The sequence below is a fragment of the Gambusia affinis genome, linkage group LG24, assembly GCF_019740435.1.
Source record: "Gambusia affinis linkage group LG24, SWU_Gaff_1.0, whole genome shotgun sequence".
NCBI lineage: Eukaryota > Metazoa > Chordata > Actinopteri > Cyprinodontiformes > Poeciliidae > Gambusia > Gambusia affinis.
The window spans coordinates 12,891,262-12,912,315 of NC_057891.1; the positions used below are offsets into that span (position 1 = coordinate 12,891,262).

Sequence of the window (21,054 nt, forward strand, 5' to 3'; positions counted from 1 at the left end):
GCAGTGCCCACTCTTCTAGGCATGACTCACTCCGTCTCTGATATCCAATGAATATCATGGGGTTGTGTATGGATACACAGACTTCATGCAGAAGGCACCTCCTTCAGGCCACATGCAAGCCTATCAGTGGTAGACTTATTAGTTGGCCTATTTAAGACAATTACTGTCATGGGTGTTTTATTTTGTTTTGGGGTTTTTTTTAAACAAAGACATGCATTAAGTAGATGTTCTAACAGTGAATTTACAGGGTAAGCTGTGTTTCAACTATTTCCAACCCAGAACCTCTCTCTCTCAGAACTACTTAATCATCTGGAAAGATGGATCACCTTATCAGTTACACCAATAATTAAATGGAGCTATCAGATGTTTCTGAAAAGTTATAATACAAATAACAATAGAAGGCTGTTTCACAGCCGTGGAACTATAATCAAAGACTCTCCAACGGTGGCTACAACCTATAGCATGTGTGAAATCACTGCTAACTTTGTAGAAAATAGATTTCCAATTAATTTTACAGATATTAACTTTTGATCCTTAACAAATCAAGCAGACAAATGTAACTCTGATACACTTAAACTCTTATTAATATCCAATCCTAGGCGTGTTGAGATGATTTTATCTGCATCTCAAAATATGCAGATAAAACATTATACTATAATATAGTTTAAAACCTTAAAATATAGCATTGATCACTGACTAATTTATTCCTGCAGCCGTTAAAATTTTGTATTAGTTTAACATTAAAAATTACTATAAATTAGGGGTGTCCCGATCCGATACTGATATTGCAGCTTTGAGCATCAGCCGATACAAATATTGACCCGATACGATATCGGCATAAATCATATATATATACTCTTATATATTACTTATTTTGTAGTGTGAAATGTGAAAGGCTTCATCAAGTGATATTACTCAGAGCAGAATACGTATGAGAACAACTAATCAATGGGTCAATTAATCAATTAATCAATGGGTCTGCATGGAGGATACAACCACTGCTGGTTAAAAAAGCTGGGGCGGACTAAAACCTGGAGTGGAGTGCTTCTAACAGCGTGCTTATGTAATCCAATATTTGTTTTTTTTTGGCTGATATTGAACCCATTTCCGATATCAGTATGGAATCAGGACAACGAGACTGTAAATATTAATTACTCTTAATGTATGTTAGAATGTAACTATGTTAAAGGATTTGTAAACAATCCAAGTTATTTCTGAACTACATTTTGATACTTGAAACTGAAAAATACTGGGAACAGTTAACCAGTCAGCAGACTCCACCCTGAAGGTTTAGGGTAACATCTCAAGGACCGTTTCATCAGAAATACTACTGGCCTGGTAAGATGTTTGGTTCTTTGAAAAATGCAGAGATTCTTGCCAGGGTATTTACAGTCGAAAGACACCTTAAGTTATGTGACTTAAGTGACAAAAATATGGCTTTTAGTAACGTGCATATCTGGGGCAACAATGAAAAATACAGCAAATTAAATTTAAAAAAAAAATCAAAAAGTACAAAAACACTCAAAGCATTTCACTACAACTGTGATACACAGAAGATGTACTAGTGAAGGACAGAGAAAAACATGAGGTGAGTTAGCACATGTACCTCCTGCTCTTACCAGAGTGGTGGGGTCAATCCATTTGACATGGCAGACATGGAAAAAACAAACTTGTATAAGTACCGTGAGCATCATTATGATAAGTAAAGCCGAGTTACTGCCTGCATCCAAAGTTTTGTTTTAACTGTGGCTATGGCTGAATATTGAGTGGTGTAACAAATTAAAACATTATACTATGCCACTGACATAGCAAGGGAGCATCACACTGATTTGGTAAGAGTATTGTTCAGGACAGGCTAGTTGACATTCAGCAAAAAATTGGGTTCAAAATTTCCAACTCACAAATGAAACTGGAGGAGAGAGAGAAAGAACAATGGGAAGCAAAAACAAACTCTTCATACTTTTCTTTGTGCTAAACGTAATAAACCAAAACACTCCAACTCCTACCATATTCATGTCGATGCCATTGGTGTATGTCCACGCGTGTTGGAAATACTCCTCCAGCCTCTGTCTGAGCGGGTTGGGGATCTGATGGAAGCGGATGAATTCTTTGACTCGTAGCATTTGGAGGTGATACCGGGCCGTGCCAGAGTACAACCTCTGGATGATGGCAGACACATTCCCAAAGATGCTGGCGTACATTAGAGCTGGCAAACAAACCCAAAGTTCTGTGATAAATACCGGTAGGTGCATACACTGAGGGTTGAATACGTAAGTGAATAAATGAAACTTTAGGGAGAGGCATGGTGACTTACATCCAATGAGCATGACACAGATGGAGAAGATCTTCTCAGAGTTGGTATTGGGGGAGACGTTCCCAAAGCCCACACTGGTCAGACTACTGAAGGTGAAGTAAAGAGCTGTGACGTACTTATCTTTGATGGAAGGGCCTGAGCTGGGGTCACTGTAGTTATATTTCTTTCCTTAAGGGGAATAACATCAAGAATTTTTATTTGATTGTGCATTTTAACTGTGTGGTGAAGGTTGCATTACCAGAAAGTACCTATTGACACGCCGAGATTGTCCAGCCAGCCGATCTTATGCTCCAGGTAAGGCTTTTCCACGTTGCCGATTGCATACCAGATGCAGGCCAACCAGTGGGCGATTAGGGCAAATATACACATGAGCAGCATGAGAACAGCGGCACCGTACTCTGAGTAGCGGTCCAGCTTACGAGCAACTCGCACCAGGCGTAGCAAACGGGCCGTCTTTAGCAGGCCGATCAGAGTGGTGGTCTAGAAAAAACAGAACAAGAGAGACTCAGACATGGAAAAATGATCAAAAAGTTGATGTTTTCCCCTTTACTGTGTGGTTGTATTGTCTTAATTCCTTTACCTTTATACACCCTAGTTTGCTGTGCAGCTAGAAGAATTTTTGCTGATGCTACATTTTTGCTTTTGGCCATTTATTATGACGTGCACCCATAGTGAATAAGGTGATCTACAACCAGAAGCATCTGATTAACAGCGCAAAAGCTGAAATCTCAACTGGGTTGAATCCCAGATGAGTTGAGAGACAGAAGAAGGAAGCAATGTGCGATAGCTGGCTACCAATTTGGATGAACTCTGAGCCCTATCAGGACTCAGAGTATCAGAAAAGCAGTATTATATGTTTGGCTGTCGGACTGGATCCAACATCAATATCCCAGGGCTTCTTGACTATACAAGCAGACAGAAATTTAAATAGGAAAGGGGAAATAAAAGGAGGTGGAGTAGCATGAACCACAGGAGACAATGGTGCAAAGAACAACTCTTCATAAAATCAAGTAAATTATGGACAACACTGAGTGTCCTCTTTGTGAGATTGTGAGTCAGAGTCCTCAGTTGCTGTATAGCTGACAGCTATTATAGTATAGCGTATGTTTTATACTTCAGAATGATTTCTGCTCATTTCTATCCACTCAATACTTGGTTGGACCTCTTTTTGCATGAATCTTATTTATAAATGTTATATAACGGCCACATTATGGCCTGCATAGGGGGAAGACTGCTGACTTGACAGATGTGCATAATCATTAAAATGATGAGAAAGGCCTGAAATATTTCACTCTATGTGTAACGGATCTATACAAGTTTCACTTTTTTGAAATTAGTGACAAAAGCTATTGAACTTTTTCAGAATATAATTTTTTAGATGTATGTCTGAGTTCATATTTGTGTGGTTGTGTGGGTGAACATGCTGGGTCACATTGCTCTAAATTATCTACTTTGGATCTATTATCACATCAAACTGACTGTAAATACTTAGACTTCAGATGTCCACTACAGATAAACTTATTCTAATTTGTTTTTCTGTGTGTTTGATTTTTGAAAATCCAGTTGCTAGTGTTATATTACCTGATGTTTAATTATTGCTCCTTAGTAATGTGGCCATTTTACAATTTCAAAGTAGTTTATCAAAATTTAGCTGCACAGGGCAATAACATGTTATCTACAGACAGATTTACGTCTTTATAACTTTCCGTTGTCTTTTTGTAAACAGTCCTGATATCTCTCCTACAACACCGACAAGTCTCTGAACATTTGAAGGCATTTCTTTGCAGTATATTCACTTTTCTAATTGTGGGCTTTGACTCAAAAAAAGGACACTAATGGCACTAAATATTTATAAAACAATCCAATAAAATACCTTTACATTTGTGGTTGCAATGTGACAAAGTTAAAGGAATGTGTGCGCTTTTGCAAAGTGAGAAGAGAAAGACGGGAATTGCTTGCTTTTATTGCAGCATTTCTGTTTGTGGATGTCCTGCTCTGTAATCTCATGCTTCAGAATATCTGAGCCTGGTTAAATAACAGGTATTGTGAACAAAGTGGAGTAAGTTGGGAGGGAGGGCATGTAGTACAGTTATGATACTCGTCCCAATCCATTAGTGTCATGCAGTTGCAAACACAAAAAGAAAGAAAGCTAATTGTTCCTACCACTCCTTATCACGCCTGACAATTACACTAATATCCTGGGGGAAATCAGTAATCCACCGTCTCCGGCAGTAGCAGGGCTTCTTCACATCTATGCTTGTTTAATTACACCTCATGCTCATGCAAGAGTAAATATGAGAGATTATTGCAAAAGATTTAAGTGGCCAGTATTATAAATGGATGGTTGAATTTCTGTTGGTTATGAGCAATGGAGTGTTTTTTCTGATGGGTCCGTTACAGAACCTGCATCCGACCAATCTCACCCTGAAATCCCCTCCGTCGTCCACTGCATTGCATTCTGCCAGCAGAGTCTGCTCTTGGTGCTGACAACTCACTGAGCAGCGAATGAGTCATATAGAAACAGATGAGGCCTAAATTATCTAGTGCACATTATCTGTGAGCATGCACCGCCTTAGGTGTAGCGCAGCTGACGGAGTGACCTGGACAGAAGACACGGCGCGCATCCACTACATGCAGAGTGTTGACTGAAAAGCATGTAGGATTTAAGACCAAATCAAATTAGAATTGGAGAAAATGGAGTAAACATATTTGAAAAGGAAGGTCTATTGACTTCTTGTTTGTCAAGATTGACTAAAGCTTGTGGTTTCTGTCGTTAAGAATGACTGGTGTGACTCCGAGTCGAGCATTCAAATCGTCAAGCATTGTGGTGGCAGCATCTTACAAAATGACACCAGTTAAGTAACCAGATTTCATAACTTTTATAATGCCGCTTCCTGTAACAGCCTGAATGGAAATTAGACTCGTGTAATGCTCTTAATGACCAAGCATCATCTTATCTCGGAGGCATCATAAAACCATCGTACCCCAACAGAGCATATCGCTCTCAGGGAGCTAGCATAATTTTGTTTCCTCTCAATTTCTAAAGGTGGAGAGGCAGCAACCTGATCTGCCAATAAAATATATAATAACTACTTTGATCCACAGTTGGATATAATGATCTTTCACATAAAGTCCAATCATGTTCTACTTAGAGGCTTCCTGTCTCATGCTATGCAATGATGTTCACATTGTCTATAGGTGACTAGTCAAAAATACTTACAGTAAAGTCTGATGTTTTCACAAATCAATGATTAGCTTAAGTTTTTCAGTCATTTTAGGTTTCTGCTTATTCAGAGAAGGTACAGAGAAGACACCGTCTATACAAATGAATCTGTTTACATTGAAAACATAAAGGATCAGGAGGTGGCATTGGTAGGGAAAGAAGGGACGGATGCCGGTGAGTCCTGTAGGGAAATTTATCGCCACAAAATTACTTTTCCAATCTGCCAGCCTGTAATGCTAAAAGCCGTTTTTAGACCATCAAAGTTAGAAGACGCTTCATATTATCCTGTCATAGCTGAGCAATAAAACCAAAAAACACACAAGAGTCACATGTCATGTGTTGTTTCCAGGCAACAAAAGGTGCATAAAATGTCTAAATATATTTCAAGCTGCTATATAAAAAGCTGAAACACAACATCTTCATGGATCTGCTATTTTTAGCTCCTGCTGGTGATTGGAGGAGCTAAAAATACATCCCGTCATTTTGACAGTGTGCTTAGAACACAACGGGAACACACATTCTGTCACTGCACAAGTCATCCAGCAGCATCATGCCAGTTGTCGGGTTTTTTTTCCAACACCTTTCACTCACTCCGGCCCCCGAGCTATGGACTCCCGCCAAGGATCACATAACTAATTGCAAATTATGAGCGAGAATCAAATGGTTGACATTTTCTTCTACGAGCAGCAATCGCAATGTGCTCTGTGCTTGAGGGTGAGGCAAAATACGTGCAGGAGAATCTGGCATCTTAATTAAATGCCTTATTTTTGCCTTGACTTGAAAATATGAGCAAGAGATTAAAAAAAACATACTCTTATCAAAGGAGTTTAAGGCTGAAGCTCATGTGTTTTTCTACAAGATAACACTGTGGGATTCTTTATGTGGTTAAAAAATATGAACTTCCATGGCTAATTAGCTAAGAGAATTAGCCGCAACACAGAAGATCACATCAATTAAAACTAAATCTTATGTTGTCTGGAAACTAAATCTACTTTGACCACTTTTTGTTGGGCAACTTCCACAGGTCTAGTCAAAACATCGTGTCCTGGGCTGAGCTTTGACTGTCAAAGCAGAGAAGTTCCTCTCATATGAATTGAATTTTTTTAGTTTAGGAAAAACAGAAAAGGTTTGAGTAACTTATGATTTTATCACCACTTTTGGTATTAATTATTTGTGATGTAAAAAGGTGTAGAAGGATAGTAATGTAAAAACATGAATGACATTATCTGCAAAGTCATAGCTAAGGCTAAAATGAAGGATTAGTGTCTAAGGGTTCTCGCCGAAATATAAATATATAAAATCAGTAAAATATGTCAATCAAATGTATTTTTTTAAATTCTGTTTTTCATTTCTGTTACTGTTCTGTCCACCTTTTGCCATCACAGCTTAAATTTTACACTTGTGAGACCAATAAAGGATTATCTTATCTCTGACTGTCATTAATATTCTATTACTAATAAATATCAATAACACAATATTGTATTATTGTATTTCTAATAACTATTAAGAATACAACCTTGAGGTAAACTGAGTGAAATGTTGATATAATTTTCAGGTTAAGTGGCTCAGAACAATGTATTCATGCCTTTTCCAGTTGACATGCGAGAACCTTAGCACTCTTAATTGCTCTCTGACAGCCAGATAATTTGCTAACTCATCCCCCTCAGACATTCATGAGCAGAATAGTTTCTCTACTGCAGAGTTGCCAGCAGAAGACAGAGACCTTTGAACTGATTTCTTTGAGGCTCTTGAAAAATATCAGAGGGAAGCAGATTTGACAGCTGAGTGTCAGATTGATTTAGGAGGCTAACTGCTTAAGATTACAGCTCAGAGCCATCGATGTTACAACGAATGTGGACTCCCTTTTCAATGCCTTTTGTGAACCTGTACAATCCGGCTAACGATTAATCGGTCGATAAATTAGTTTACTTTTCTTAATCGATCGATTCATCACAATCAATCCCATTAATTGTTTCAGTCCTGCTGTGTTTGCAACATCTGTTAATGTGGGTTGTGCTGTCATTAATGGATACATTAGAGCTGTGGTCGAGAAGATTGCTGTAAAAATGTAGCAAAAAAAACCAAACAAACCCCAGAACAAAATCAGCGTAATCTCTGGTTGTTTACTAACCAGCCCCTCTCTCTGCTCTCACCTCATCCGATCCTGAGCCAAAGATGAGAAGGTCGAATGGGATGGCCGCCACCATGTCTATGAGGAACCAGCCTTTAAAGTAATGGATGGCGATCTTGGCCGGATGGCTCACCACTTCCTCGTTGGAGTTGACATAAGTGGTTCTGAAGTTTATTAGAATGTCCACGATGAACATAATGTCCACCATCAGATCGACCACGTTCAGCGGAGAACAGGAGTAGCCGCACACCCGTCGTTTCCGCTCCTCCAGGTCATTGAGGAGAAAGGCAGCAGAGTAGGGCGTGAAAATGGCGGTGTAGATGACCAGCAGCAGGATGAGCCAGTCCCACACTGCTTTGAAGGGGCTGTAATGGAGGATGGTCCATTTGTCTATGCGTGGAGTCTGGAGCTTATACTCAGGCAGCACATCTGCACCCAGAGACAGAACCTGAGGAGAAACAATCATTTATCAATTTGCTGCAATGATTTCTTATAAGAGTAAATCGTTTGCACCAGTTTCCACAAATATAGCACAAAAAAAAAAAAAGGCTGACAAGTAACTGCAAGAATTTGGACAGAAAAATAAAATGTTAAGACATTTCTTCATGAGGAATCTCGCTGTGCAGTATAAATGCAAATTAAAAATTATCTGGCAAGCAAAATATTCTGTAGATTGTTTTGTGGGATATCAAAATATGTTTTCAGATTTTTTACATTAAACATAAAAATGAGTTTGCAAAAACATGTATAAAACTGACATATGTACACATGTTCAAGATGTTTTAATGATCATCCAAAAATATAAAAAGACATGTTACTTTCCTTTTTAATAAACTGGTACACTGAGTCACAGAGGCTTTTCAAGGTTTTTTCAAGTGGTTTCAGTTTATGGCCCAGTGGGACGAACTTTTCTATCCAATAACATTTTATGACTGAACTCTATGGTTCTATCTCTAAGAATAGATTAAAAAAACTGAAGAAAAGACAAAATCGCATTTGAATACGATTTTGTTTGAAGTAGCGACGTGGTATAACCTCTTTATAACAGCAAACATCAACATATTTTATTGCGGTTTTATGGGAAAATACAGCATAATTATCAGGATCCATGCCTTAAAACCTGCTTACAAAAACAATATATTAAAAAAACAGTCTATATTTTTGTTATTTTCCTTTACTTTGATTAAACCTGTGGAAGAAGTTGTTCTGATTAGATGAAACTGAACTTTTCACCTGGTGATCAACAAGCCATGGAGGGCAGACAACTTCACCTTAAAATCAATAAGGCGACTTCTTAAGGCACTGATTTTGTTTGAGAGTATAAAGGAAATATCTTGTTGCACTTTTTCCTCCAGAATGTCGAAAGTCCCTTCCACTTCCACATGCACCATTTTGTAGTGATGTAATGCAGTAGCAAGGTTCTGTATCTGGACGGTTGCATGAAAGACAAAGGTGTACCGTAATTTCCGGACTATAAGCCGCGACTTTTGTCTCACGCTTTCGACCCTGCGGCTTATACAATGATGCGGCTTATTTAGGAATTTTTTCTAACGGCCAGTAGGGGTGCTGGAGCAGAAAAGGTAAGCATGAGACAGCTGGAATATATCTGTAGAGGAAGACTAATGTAACATCGTGCTTTGTGCATGAATAAAAGTAGCTTGAACAGACCCTCATCATCGAGAATGCAAGAAGAAATGCATATGATGCAGCTTTCAAGTTAAAATCAATCGAGCCGATAAAGAAGGAAACAGACAGTGAGGAAGAAGACTTCCATGGTTTCAGTGCACAGGAGGAAGAGGATGACGGCTCTCGTGACTTTTAACCGTATGTTATTTAAACCAGCCCTGTTAGTGTTGTTTTCCTATATTGCTGCTGTTCAGAAAGAAAAGCTACGGCATATTATTAAAACTTTAAAAACACCTTCTGTGTAAATATCTCATGTTTCAATGTAGGCACATGCGGCTTATACACCGCTGCGGCTTATGTATGTACAAAATGTGTTTCCTTTAAAAATGTAGGGGGTGCGGCTTATAATCAGGTGCGCTCTATAGTCCGGAAATTACGGTAATTATCAGACAATATGATCACCTTCGTAATTGAAATATTTACTCTAGTATCTTCTTCTGTTTGAGGTAATAATTTGCTCAAGTAGGGGAAACAACTATTCATTTAAGTTTCCTAAGTAAACCTCAGGCATTGACTCCTTCAGTAGTAATTATGGAAGTCCAACGTAGGATCACAAAGAGAGAGGATTGGGACGTACGAAGACCGTCACAGTTACTGTGAATGATAGAGCTGGGAATTGAAACCGAATACATTTCGCATTCATCATCTTCGGATGTTTCCTTATCTCATTCCTGGCCACCTTTATAATTTCAGTGATTATAAAGGCAGAAAGGTCGATGGGGAGGAGGGATGATGTATAGCACCAAGGCGGCTGAAGTGTTATTAACTGAAATGGCCATTAGAAAGTTCTCCATCTGCGCGCTGGACAGGGTCAAAAGCTATTACCCTCTGTATGGAATAACCTTTGAAATCAATCAGAAACCAAAGGACAGATAAGTGAATGTGTTCTATTATTCATCAAACTTCCACTTTATTAAAGGTTGGAGTGTAAAATGCCCATTTTGATTGTGGTCCAACTCAATGTTTAGCTGCAGGAAAATCTAAGCTAAGGGAAAAAGAAAGGACAGTTTTCCAAGTCCTTCATGCTACGAAATGGGAATATCATCAAAATAATTTGCTCTGTCCGCGATAACTAAAGTCACTTAAATAATCCCAATTTTAGTAGCAATAACTCATTATGCTGCTTTCTTATGGACTATTTTTATATGTTCAATGTTGGACCATTAAACACTGGTTAGTGGTCTAATGATGGAATAACGTAAGGTAAATAAGACCATGTTTATAAGTTTTAATGTCAAAAAGGTTTCCACATTTTGTAGAAAGTGTAATGTATCATCAGCATAAGGGCTAATTTTATGAGTCAGACTTGCTGCTTTAATTAAAGTAACATAATTGTTTTGTCAAATTGAAGCTACCAGAAGTTCGATTTGGTGCTTTGTGGTCCATCTAAAACCTGGAGACAAGAAAAGGAAGTGTGCTCAAATCAAAAGTCCAACCTACTAGTGCAGAAAATGCCCACCAAAAAACTTTGCATCCAATAAAATTTGAGAATTTAAATTTATGTTACAATATTTTCAGCTCTGTCTTCTTTACAAAATGTTAGCATAAAAAAAAAATCTAGAATTATTGGCTCCATGACTTGTTGCTGAAAAACCACCTCAAATCAAGAATCCTCCACCACCAACACAAACAGTTAAAAGTCTTTTGGCTGATAATCTTTTAGTTTTCCTCAAGCATGATGCGACACATTCTCGCCAACGACATCTAGTTTGATCCCAAATCGTTAAGGATTGCTTCAAATGTCTTGTTCGTTCAGATTCAATTTTGCAAATCTATATTATCATTTTATTCCTTCTTTAAAAATAAAAGCATTGCATTAAAATCAGAAACTAACATTTAGCACGATAATAGTGTGGAAGGAAACTCATGAGGGTGATTTTGAAGTTTGTCTGTATGTAATATTTTATTCTTGCAAGTCATCTGTTTAAAATTTACTTTATAAACGTTCTCAGGTTGATGAGTAGAAAAAATTGCTTCTCCAAGACAATTTCTGCCATCTTCTTATTTTGACATTATGAGAAAACACCCCAACACTTGAATGCAACAGGAATTACAATTTAGAGTCTGGTAAAGGTCATACGTTTCATTAGCTTATGTTCATTAAACCAATGATTGAATTCCTTCCAATCAACAATCATTCAAGTCAAATTCAAGACAACATCACAATTCTCTAAACTCCATTAGCCATCAGTATATTTGGAGACATTATCCCTCTGCCTGGTAGAAACCCTGGGAGGAATCAGCCAGTTGGCAGAATTACAGCTCTAGATTAGGGTGTTGTAGCCAATCTGTGTCTAAATAAAAGATACCACCTTAATTATTTATTGTACCTAGTTTAGCTATGCTCAAACTCTTGTGGGATCACGCAAAGCTTCTGTTTCCGCTTGCTTAAGAAAATGCAAATGAACAACGGATTTTCCTCTTTGGGTCTATTTGGGCTCTTTTGTCAGAAAGAATGTATGATTCTTAGGATTTGAATCTTTCATCCTATGGCTTTTGTCAATAATGATTCAGTTTCAGATAAAGCCAAGGAATTTAAACTTGGAGAGCAGTAGGCGTCTGAGGTTCATGTGGGCATGAAACATACAAACTGAGATGTTCAAAATGTGGGGAAGCATTATGGGATGCTACGAGGGCGCTTTCTTTCTTTGCTGACCAGCTTCTTGGGTAAACCCTCCATCTGCCTGTGATAATCAGCAAGGCGGCCAAGGCCAGCAGAGAGCATGTCTGTTCAAAACCTTGATCGTAGCTTCAGATGAACGCGGGAGTCCAGAGTTGGTTTCAAGACATCTGCTGTCTCTTTGTGTTCTTCACAGCCAGGGTTCTAGAGAACTGATTATGCACTTATACTCAAGATGATGGCGACACAGCACCGTTTCTCTGATGGCAGGTCTCCTTATGCAGAAACAGCGTCTGGCAAAGACATTAACACCCCCTTGAACTAGTCCAAATTCAAATCTCAATCTATTTTATTGAGATTTCACATGATAGCCAAACACAAATTAAAATCCATTACTTTGAAGGGAAGGAAACATGATCCAATGTTGATTATAGTCTGGAAAATATGATAATTGAAGTGAAAGGTGGCACTCTATGGGAATAAATCAGGAGAATGTAATGCAAGTACATGTCAAACTTTAATTTATTCATTTATTTTTTAAGTTTGACATGAAATCAATTCTCGATCAGTACGATACACTGGATTGCCCTCTCGTTGCCTCTAGATGTTGTCTACGGCCTCTAGCAGAGGCGGTCTGAGTGCATACAGGGGTCAACGTCTTCCATCCTTTATCCGTTACACTGGTGATGGGTAAAAATGCAAAACTGAGATGGAACTTGTGGTTTGGAGGAAGCTCTGACCTAGCCCTTGTAATACTTCGCTTTACACTGCCCGTCTACTTGGTGTTTGGTCTCCATCCTGCCAGGAACCGGGGTGATGACCTCCGTACCCGACTGTAACTCTAGAAATCTGCCTGAAGCTGTGGATGCTGTCTGGCAGCTGTAAGAGTATCCCAACTTGTTCACTGCAAGTGAAAGACACCTCTGTGGTTTTTACATATTAGCCCCCTTAAGTTTCAATTAAGTGTCCTCAGACTCAAAAGCGGACAGATGAGACTGTGGATTCAATCTGCCCACATCAGATTACCCACTGTAGTCTGGTTTGTTTCCTTCAGCGTACTCCGGCTTCTTCCATGTATTTATAGCTTATGGTAAACTGTAAATGGGACTTTTCCTGGCTTTTTTTCAACAATGACTTTCATTTTGTCCTTTAAAATGGCCAAACTTGTGGAGTGGAAGACTAATGGCCTCTATTTACTAATCAGGTGAAGACAAAATCCAGTGGATTCAGAGAAAAGAAAGCTGAATGCAAATCCATGCTACAATTCTTTAGATTTATTAGTAAAAAAAATGTAAAAATGAGGCATTTTTTCACTTTCTTCAACTATGCAGTACTTTTTGCTGGCCAAGCACAATCCCAATGACAAAAACTACTAAAAATAGGAAAGCAAAAAGTATTTACAGTTTGTTGGTATATGAAATAGAAAAGAAAGCAAACTTAATTACCTTTGACTTTAGTTCGTAAGTAACTGAAGTAAAAAATGAAATTCATGGCCAGATTCTGTCATCTTGTGAATTTCAACACCTCTGTCATTTAAAGGGCCATTGTTATGTTTTCCAGCCACAAAGTGCCATTTTATATCACAATCAAGACACTATATTACCTTCAGTTCTTATAAAAATGCAGCATATATCAAATATAATTTAGATTAAATTTTACTTCATAAATTCATGCCTTGAAATTAGGCTTCTGTCTTTTTAAGAAACTCTTGCTTTTTTTCCAACACTCCCCCTTCAGGACGTCATCACAGCATCGTTCCTCTGTTAATGTTTTTACCAGCGTTTCATTGAGAAGAAGATCTCATAATTAGCTCAGCAGAAGTGCAGTTTCACCAGCTGTTTGCTAATTGCTGCTGGCTAGTCTGAAGGAGCTTAATGGGGGAGTTATGGGACTGGGCTGCTCTGAAAGGCAGAAGCTCGTAAGTTTGCAAACTGGAGCTCAGAGGAGAAGCTTTGTCCTTGAAGGTGGTGCTCAGTCCTACATTGCGTTTTGCACAGCTGAATTGTTGCAATGGGAGATTAAAGGACTTCCCAAATGTGCATAAAAAAAAAAATCAATGTCACACTTTTGATGAGGGAATAACATTATAACATGATGGTTACATAAAAATCTGATTTCAAATTTGTAGTATCATAATGACATCCATTGTTACTGCTGCCTGAGCACAGATTTTAATAAAGAGGAACGCCATCCCTGTTTAAAAAACATAGAAAAGCCATAGCCCTACCTGTGTAACTTTGTCTGTGACATTATGCGTGCGGTCTTTGACTTTTGGGGCAATGATGGTCTTCTCAGAAGAAGGAGGTGAGGGACACTTCTTTTCATTGTTGGCTTCAGAGAAGTTGAGGGTGATGAGGGGGATCTTGTTAATGGTGCTGTACCTGTTGAGGTTGGAGTCAGAGGTGGAGCCCAGCAGGCTGGACTTGATGTGGCTGAGTGGCCCTAAAAGAGAAAGTGATGGGGTGAGGATCGCGCCGATCAACAGTGACCCAGGTTTTTGTTAGGATTGTGAACTGTGGACATCAGAAAACAGCCGGGGTAGGTCATTTGTGTCGTGACACAGGGAGTGAGAATGGAGAGGTCCTTGCTGCTGGTGTATGTGGAACCACAACACAACACTGGTATTACAAACAGACACCGAAATACAAACTCTACACCCTCTGACTGACCCATCTCAAATTAACAGGCTGCTTAAAGCTCCTCATTAAAAGGTAATGTAAACTGTCAGGACAAAAATCAAAGAATGCAACCCAACACTGAAAACAAGTCATTGTCTGATGGAGCTTTAACATACATTTACAGTCAGAAGTTAACACAGATATGAAGGTTTTCATGGTTTATGGTTTTATTGATTTATTTGAACAGATTCTGTTCAAATTGACTTCCTGTGTCACTTCTTGTTGTACCACACAAAGTCTGACATTAATCGACAAAAACTGTCGAAGTATAAAACGACAAAAGAGCAAAATTTCCAGCTACCATCCAAGTCTCTGTTCTGCAGCAGCATAAATAAACATCCAACAACAGCAAACATTGAAATAGCTTCCTAAACCTTGAGCAGAATTTGCCTTCATTTTAAACACCTCACAACTTTGAGTCTTATTCTTCCCTCAGCAACGCCGTTCACACTGAAGAGTGTTGTTGCTTGGCAATGTGTAAGCATTTAGGGTGCGGTGGATTTTTGGATTTTAGTGAAGCTAAAAATCACCCAGTCCTGGTCTATAAAATGGCTTGTCTGTGATACTTTGGGTGAAAGATCTGGAAATAGAAGTTAACAGAAATGTGAAAAAGTTCATTAAGTGATTTGGGTGAATATGTACGTATTTCACTCTATGTGGATTACACAAATCCACAGATTCAAACTTACACGCTTAATGTTGTTTCTAAAATGCATTAAAATTAAATGCTGTATAATATTCCACCATGAAAAAAAGCAACAAAAACAGTCCAAATAAATCATTAAAGGCCATACCATGCCAAAGTTGAGATTATGTAAACTTCCATTATGTAATGCTTCCTTATCCGAGAGTGTTATACTTTCCAGGATTTTACAGCATTTAAAAAAAGAACTGCCTAGCAGACAAGAAGTTTCTGGCCTCCTACGAAAGCATACAACTCTTCAAGAACATGACGCCATCATACAGACACGCACACCGACATGTGGCCCAATGAGAATGATCGAAGGTGAAAAAACAGACTTGCTGATTCAGTTGTGTGAGCCAGCAAAGGAAGGCTGCTCTGCTTTGCTTCCCTTTTCACCAAGAACGTTAAAGTGATTGAGAGTCAAGGACGGGGAAACAGACAGCTGAGGGTGAGAGATTGCATGCGCAGCTTCAATGCATGCCACAGTCAGGGTACATCACAGCAGTCATAAAGAATAACTTAAAAGATAAAGCTGAAGCCATACCCCCAGCCATCCAGGAGCGCGATACTAGCAGACCAGGGGAGAGAAGAAACAGGAGGTAGAGGGGAAAGTGGGATTATGGACGCTGATTGGACTGTAGGCTCATGGGTGTAAACAACATCAACATCGTGCTATTATCAGGCAATCACCTTGGTTGATTCTGCGAGAACGAGATTAGAGAGCTGATGCTGCCAGGTACACTACTATAACTTAATCTTCAATGTTAATAAAGAAATAGCCATTTTTTCTACCTTTTGCCACACTACAACCACAAGTTTTGAACTTTAATGGGATTCTAAGTGACGGTTCAATGTAGGCATAAGTATAAAGTGTAAGTAAGATGCATGGTTTCCATTTCCCAATTCAACTTTTTTATTTCAACTACGATATAGATATTGTAACTTTGAATATCGGCCGATACCGATATTTATCTGATACAAGTCATATATATGAGAACAGCAGAATGATTTATTATTTACTATCCACATGAGAGATATAAGCGCTGCTGGATAAAAATGTGGAGTTGGACTTTACTCTGGAGATGAGTACTTGTTATTTTATGTTGGAGATTTTAGATGCAGGCTGATATAATTCAATACTGTTGGCCAGTCATGGAGAAAAACATCAAACATCTTATATGTTGCAAACAAATTGATACCATGAATAAGGTTTTGTTTCCAGTAGGACAACCAGATGAAACAAATAATCTGGGCTACGATAGTTTACATTAGAGGATAATCATATGTTTGAATTTATACAAACATAAATCCAACTGCTGCTCACAGACTCTTCAAATTTGATTGCGCTTCCACTATTTTGGAAACAGCTAAGGGCAAAACGTGTCTCGACGTCCGAAGCTGAAATCAAGGGATTGCATATGCGTGGCACACTTTTCAGTTTGTTATAACCATTTGAAACCGTGTATCCATTTGCTTCCACTTCAGTTTGTTTGTCTCTCGTGTACAAATACTCAACACATGCATTAAAGTTTGTGGTTATAATGTGACACAATGTTGAACCTCTAAAAGGGTGTATGAATAAACTGCCATAGACAGCAAATAAGTAGCATGTCCTATAGCATCCAGAATAAGAAGTGTGTTTGTGAATTTGTTTTAATAACGGTGTAGTGTGGGGGTGTGTGTATCAACTTTAAATGGAAACACAGCCAGGTTTCTATTCATTTAGATGTGGCAGCATAAATTCAAAGGGTGCACAGAAAGAAAAACAAACAAAAACAGAGGTTAAAGACAGTGGGAGGTTTCACTGTGAAAAGCTTCATTGATTTTCTTCAATAGACAACAAGCAGGAGAGAAATAGAAAGAGTTGCTTCATGCATGCGCGTGCACGGGTCAGTGTGTGTTCTCTGTACTGAGCCCTCGCCGAGCGACTGGCGAGGGTCAGCCCGGTCATGTACACTCACACTACGTCAATTAGTGCTGCGCTAGTCCTTCGAGAACTTACAAACACACTGTCAGTCATCCACAAAGGCATTTGCATTCAACAGAAATCCTCTGTGGAGAAATTCATGCAAAGAAGCAGGCTTTGCGCGTTATACATGTCTTGTCCAACAGGCGTGCCAAAAGAAGCATAAGTCCAGGATGCAGCAAGCTGCTGTTGGTTACCTTTGATATTGCGACCATTGTCTGTGAGGAGGAAAAAGACAGGGGAACTGCAGGTGAGTAAAGAAATAGGAATAAACGTGGCATGAAATCACGCCCTATGAAGCGCACATATTAGTGTGTCAGCCTTTCTCAGAGACTACAATGAAAATCACACTTTATGGGTGAAGTAGAGTAATTGGGCTGAATTGACACTTTAACTATCAGCTTAAGAGGAGAAATGACCATGACAGGAATCTAAAGATGATCGGTGACACACACAGTATGTTTGCTTTTACATCTTTGCAGGTGAAAAAAGAAGACAAATTACCACATTTTCTTTTGGCAATAAATATTTAGATATCTTCATATTTGTATGAAAATTAAGTTCAATCATTGTTAAATTATCTTTCATTTAAAGCACACAGAGTTTCTACTTCTTCCCCCTTCAGCCAGGCTCCCCAGTGGATTACTGGCCTCCATTTCATCCTATTTCTACCTTTCTCTTCTGTCATACCTACCCTAATTTATTGTTATTATGTACAAAATTTAGTTAATACTCATCAGTTAAAGTGTTATTTCAATGTCGTCTCAAAATATTGAAAATATTTGATGTGCACCTGTCGGAGAGGGCTTTGCTACTGTTTAACTTTTAGAGCTTTTTTTCTGTAAGGGAAATTCTGATGTTGCTTTTTAAAACTAGGATTATTATTTGCTCTCATACATTCAATGCATCCCTGAACCTTCTCTGTGGTCTTCTTTTTTCTACCCTCCTGTCACCATACTCAATATCCTTTGACAAAATATGAACCATCTGTCCTTTTTGCATGCCCAAACTGTCTCAGCTAAACCTATTAAAATGTTTTCAACAGCACAGCACAGCAGGTGATCCAATAATAATGGCATCTTGTAAAGCTTTACTCCAACTCTTGCAGCTATCATTCTTTAACTACCCCATAACACTTTTCTTTATCCACTTCATGCTGCCTCCACCTTCTTGATCCATCCTGTGCGCTGCCTCTTGCTATGAATGTTTGACCCCAGCACTTATCTGATCCATGCTTTATGCCTCTAGCACTTGAAGCTACATTGTGTTTCCCTCTCATTCACAAATCATTTCCTTATTTTATCCACTGACTCACTTCTTTCTAGAACTCTAGAACGTACTCGCACTGCAGATGACAATGTTGTCTGCAAATATTGTAATCCATGGGGACTCCCGCCTCTGGTTGTTCATCAATTTATACATCGTCATTGCACACAAGGAAGCACTTTCAACTCATCTTACCTCATGTCACTGCTGTCCTTGTACATGACTTTCACCACCTTCACAAACAATCTCTGTTAGACCTGCTTCTGAACACAGGACCTTCTCCCTCAGTACCCTATCATGTACTTTCACTAACGCCACAAACACGCAATGGAGACTGACTGACAGCTCTCCATCAACACTCGAGAAACAAACCTCGCATGGATGCTCTAACTGCTGCTGTAGAAGGGCCACTTCTCTTCTTGACCTATCTTCAGCAACCTCTTCTCATATCTTCATAGACTTTTTCCCTAAATTTCTGCACATCTCTGTTGTTCTCGAAAGTAATAACCAGCACACGCCTTAGCTACGTTTCCAGTTCTTTTTAGCATTTATTTGGCTGTATTGTAACAAATGTTGAGGAATTTAAAGGGACATCCTTGAGGAATACTGCCTTTACATTCAACTAGAACAAAGCTTTATTGGAGATCCATTTGTATGTAATCAAGGTGGTATTCTCACAAAGGAACCATCACCCCTTTACTCTTGTGAATATTCCAACTCGCTAACTTACGGCAGCAGCTAATTTGATTGTGACTGAGCTGGTTACTAGTTTAGACATAAAAATTCAGCTCCTACTGAGATTTAAAAATCTCTCCACAAACTACTGTGTCTGCCTTAGTAACCAATCAACTAGTAGTGGATTTAGTTGGGTAAAACGTACCTTCACTGGCATGCCTGTCCCTGAATGTAGTTTTGTACTTGGAACCGAAGCCTTCAATGTCATGTACAGAAGAAGCTCTGCGAATACTGCACACGGTCTCTCTAGAGGCAGTCGGAGTGAGGCCTGGGATTGACGGCGCTGCAGTAAGTGTGTCCTCTTGGCTCTGGTGTTGGGTCTGGGCAACAGCCTGGCCCTGGTATGTCCGATCCCAGGGGCTCTTGGGGGATGAGTGGTCTAAGGGGCCCGATACCGGGGTTGAACAATGGCTGGGGCCGATGAGAGCGCGGGTGTCGTTGGCATAGGATGGACTGCAGCTCTCGCGAGTGGTGGGGAGTTGGTAGTCGCGTGTCACCACCGAGCCATCGCTGCGTCGAGGAGAGTCCACCATGACCGCGTCTGGGTCCTCTTGGGGAAGGGACTGCTTGCTGATGCCCAGGAGCGGTAAGGCTGGGAAACGGAAGCGGAAGAACCTCCCTCTACCTGGTGGGAGAAAAGGTAGAAGAACTGCACTGTCAAGATCCAGATGTTCTGGCAATCTCTTGCTAAAATGCTAAGGCTAGAACGTCTCAAGGCTCCTGCATGTAGAGCAGGAATTTTTCAGCTGCATTCCTGCTCTACAACACTTGAGTCAAAAGGCTGAGATCCATGTTTTTCAATTCCAGTCCTCAGGGACCACTGCCCTGTTTATTTTAGGTGCGTCTCTGTTCTAGGACCCTTGATTCAAATATGCATGACCTCCTCTGTATGCCATCTAGTGCTGCAGAAGCCTGTTAATCACCCACCTATTCAAGACACTTGTGTGGCAGAGGGGAAACATCTAAAACATGCAGGGTTGTGATCCCTGAGGATTGGAACTGAGAAACACCGGCTTAGATCGCATGTGTTCATGTGTTGAAACGGCCTAATCAAAGTTCAGACCTAAATCCAACTGAGAATCTTTTTCAAAACTTGAAATAAATGTGCAAAGACACTCTCCATCCTATCTGACTGATCCTGACCTATTTTGAAAAGATGAATTGGAAAAGATTTGAGTTTCAAGATGCATAAAGCTAGTTGATAAATACTAAAATAAACCTGCAGGTGAGATTACAAAAAGCGTTTTAGAACATTTTGACTGATATACTATTTAGGTTGGTCTATCACATCAAACCCTAGTAAAATGTAGAAGTAAAAAAGTTAAAAATCAAGAGCAATACTTAACTACTGAGGGAAGAAAACGGATTGGGATTAACATTGCTTGTTTTGACCTTGTACTGCTGTTCCCAGGGTGCTTAAAACAGAACTTGAGTAAAGTGCCCAGATCTGATATTTTAGGTATTGGCTAATGGCACCAGAAAGCTTGGTACTGCTGCAATCTGAAAAGCTCAGATCAAAACAAATGCCTATTGTGCTTCAGGCTCAAGTTCAATCTTCAATTTCCCTTTAATTATTCATAAGGGGGTATGGGGGGAACATTTACTGAAATTGTATAATGCGGCGGTGCACTGAGATGGGGATTCTTTAAAGGATTACATTCAGTGTTTTAATGAGTGACTGATAGCCTCTGGAGAGTTAAAGCCCAATGTTACAAAGTCATAGAGGATAAATGTAAGACAACTCTGCTCT

General features: G+C 39.3%; 1 protein-coding gene across 4 annotated transcripts in view; it reads right to left on the bottom strand.

Annotated features, from left to right (window-relative positions):
* The window catches only part of kcnh7 (potassium channel, voltage gated eag related subfamily H, member 7), a 75,486-nt gene that overhangs the window by 26,663 nt on the left and 27,769 nt on the right, over positions 1-21,054 (bottom strand). For 2 of the 4 annotated variants that reach the window (XM_044110314.1, XM_044110315.1), the window contains exons 4-11: positions 19,450-19,929; positions 17,501-17,521; positions 15,882-15,905; positions 14,202-14,416; positions 7,691-8,116; positions 2,563-2,794; positions 2,315-2,482; positions 2,007-2,206 (exon numbers count right to left, since the gene is read on the bottom strand). In XM_044110314.1, coding sequence (XP_043966249.1) covers positions 2,007-2,206; positions 2,315-2,482; positions 2,563-2,794; positions 7,691-8,116; positions 14,202-14,416; positions 15,882-15,905; positions 17,501-17,521; positions 19,450-19,929 — 1,766 coding nt within the window. Of the gene's footprint in view, positions 1-2,005; positions 2,207-2,314; positions 2,483-2,562; positions 2,795-7,690; positions 8,117-14,201; positions 14,417-15,881; positions 15,906-17,500; positions 17,522-19,449; positions 19,930-21,054 lie in introns of all 4 variants that reach the window. The other 2 variants (XM_044110316.1, XM_044110317.1) reach the window with 2 other exon arrangements.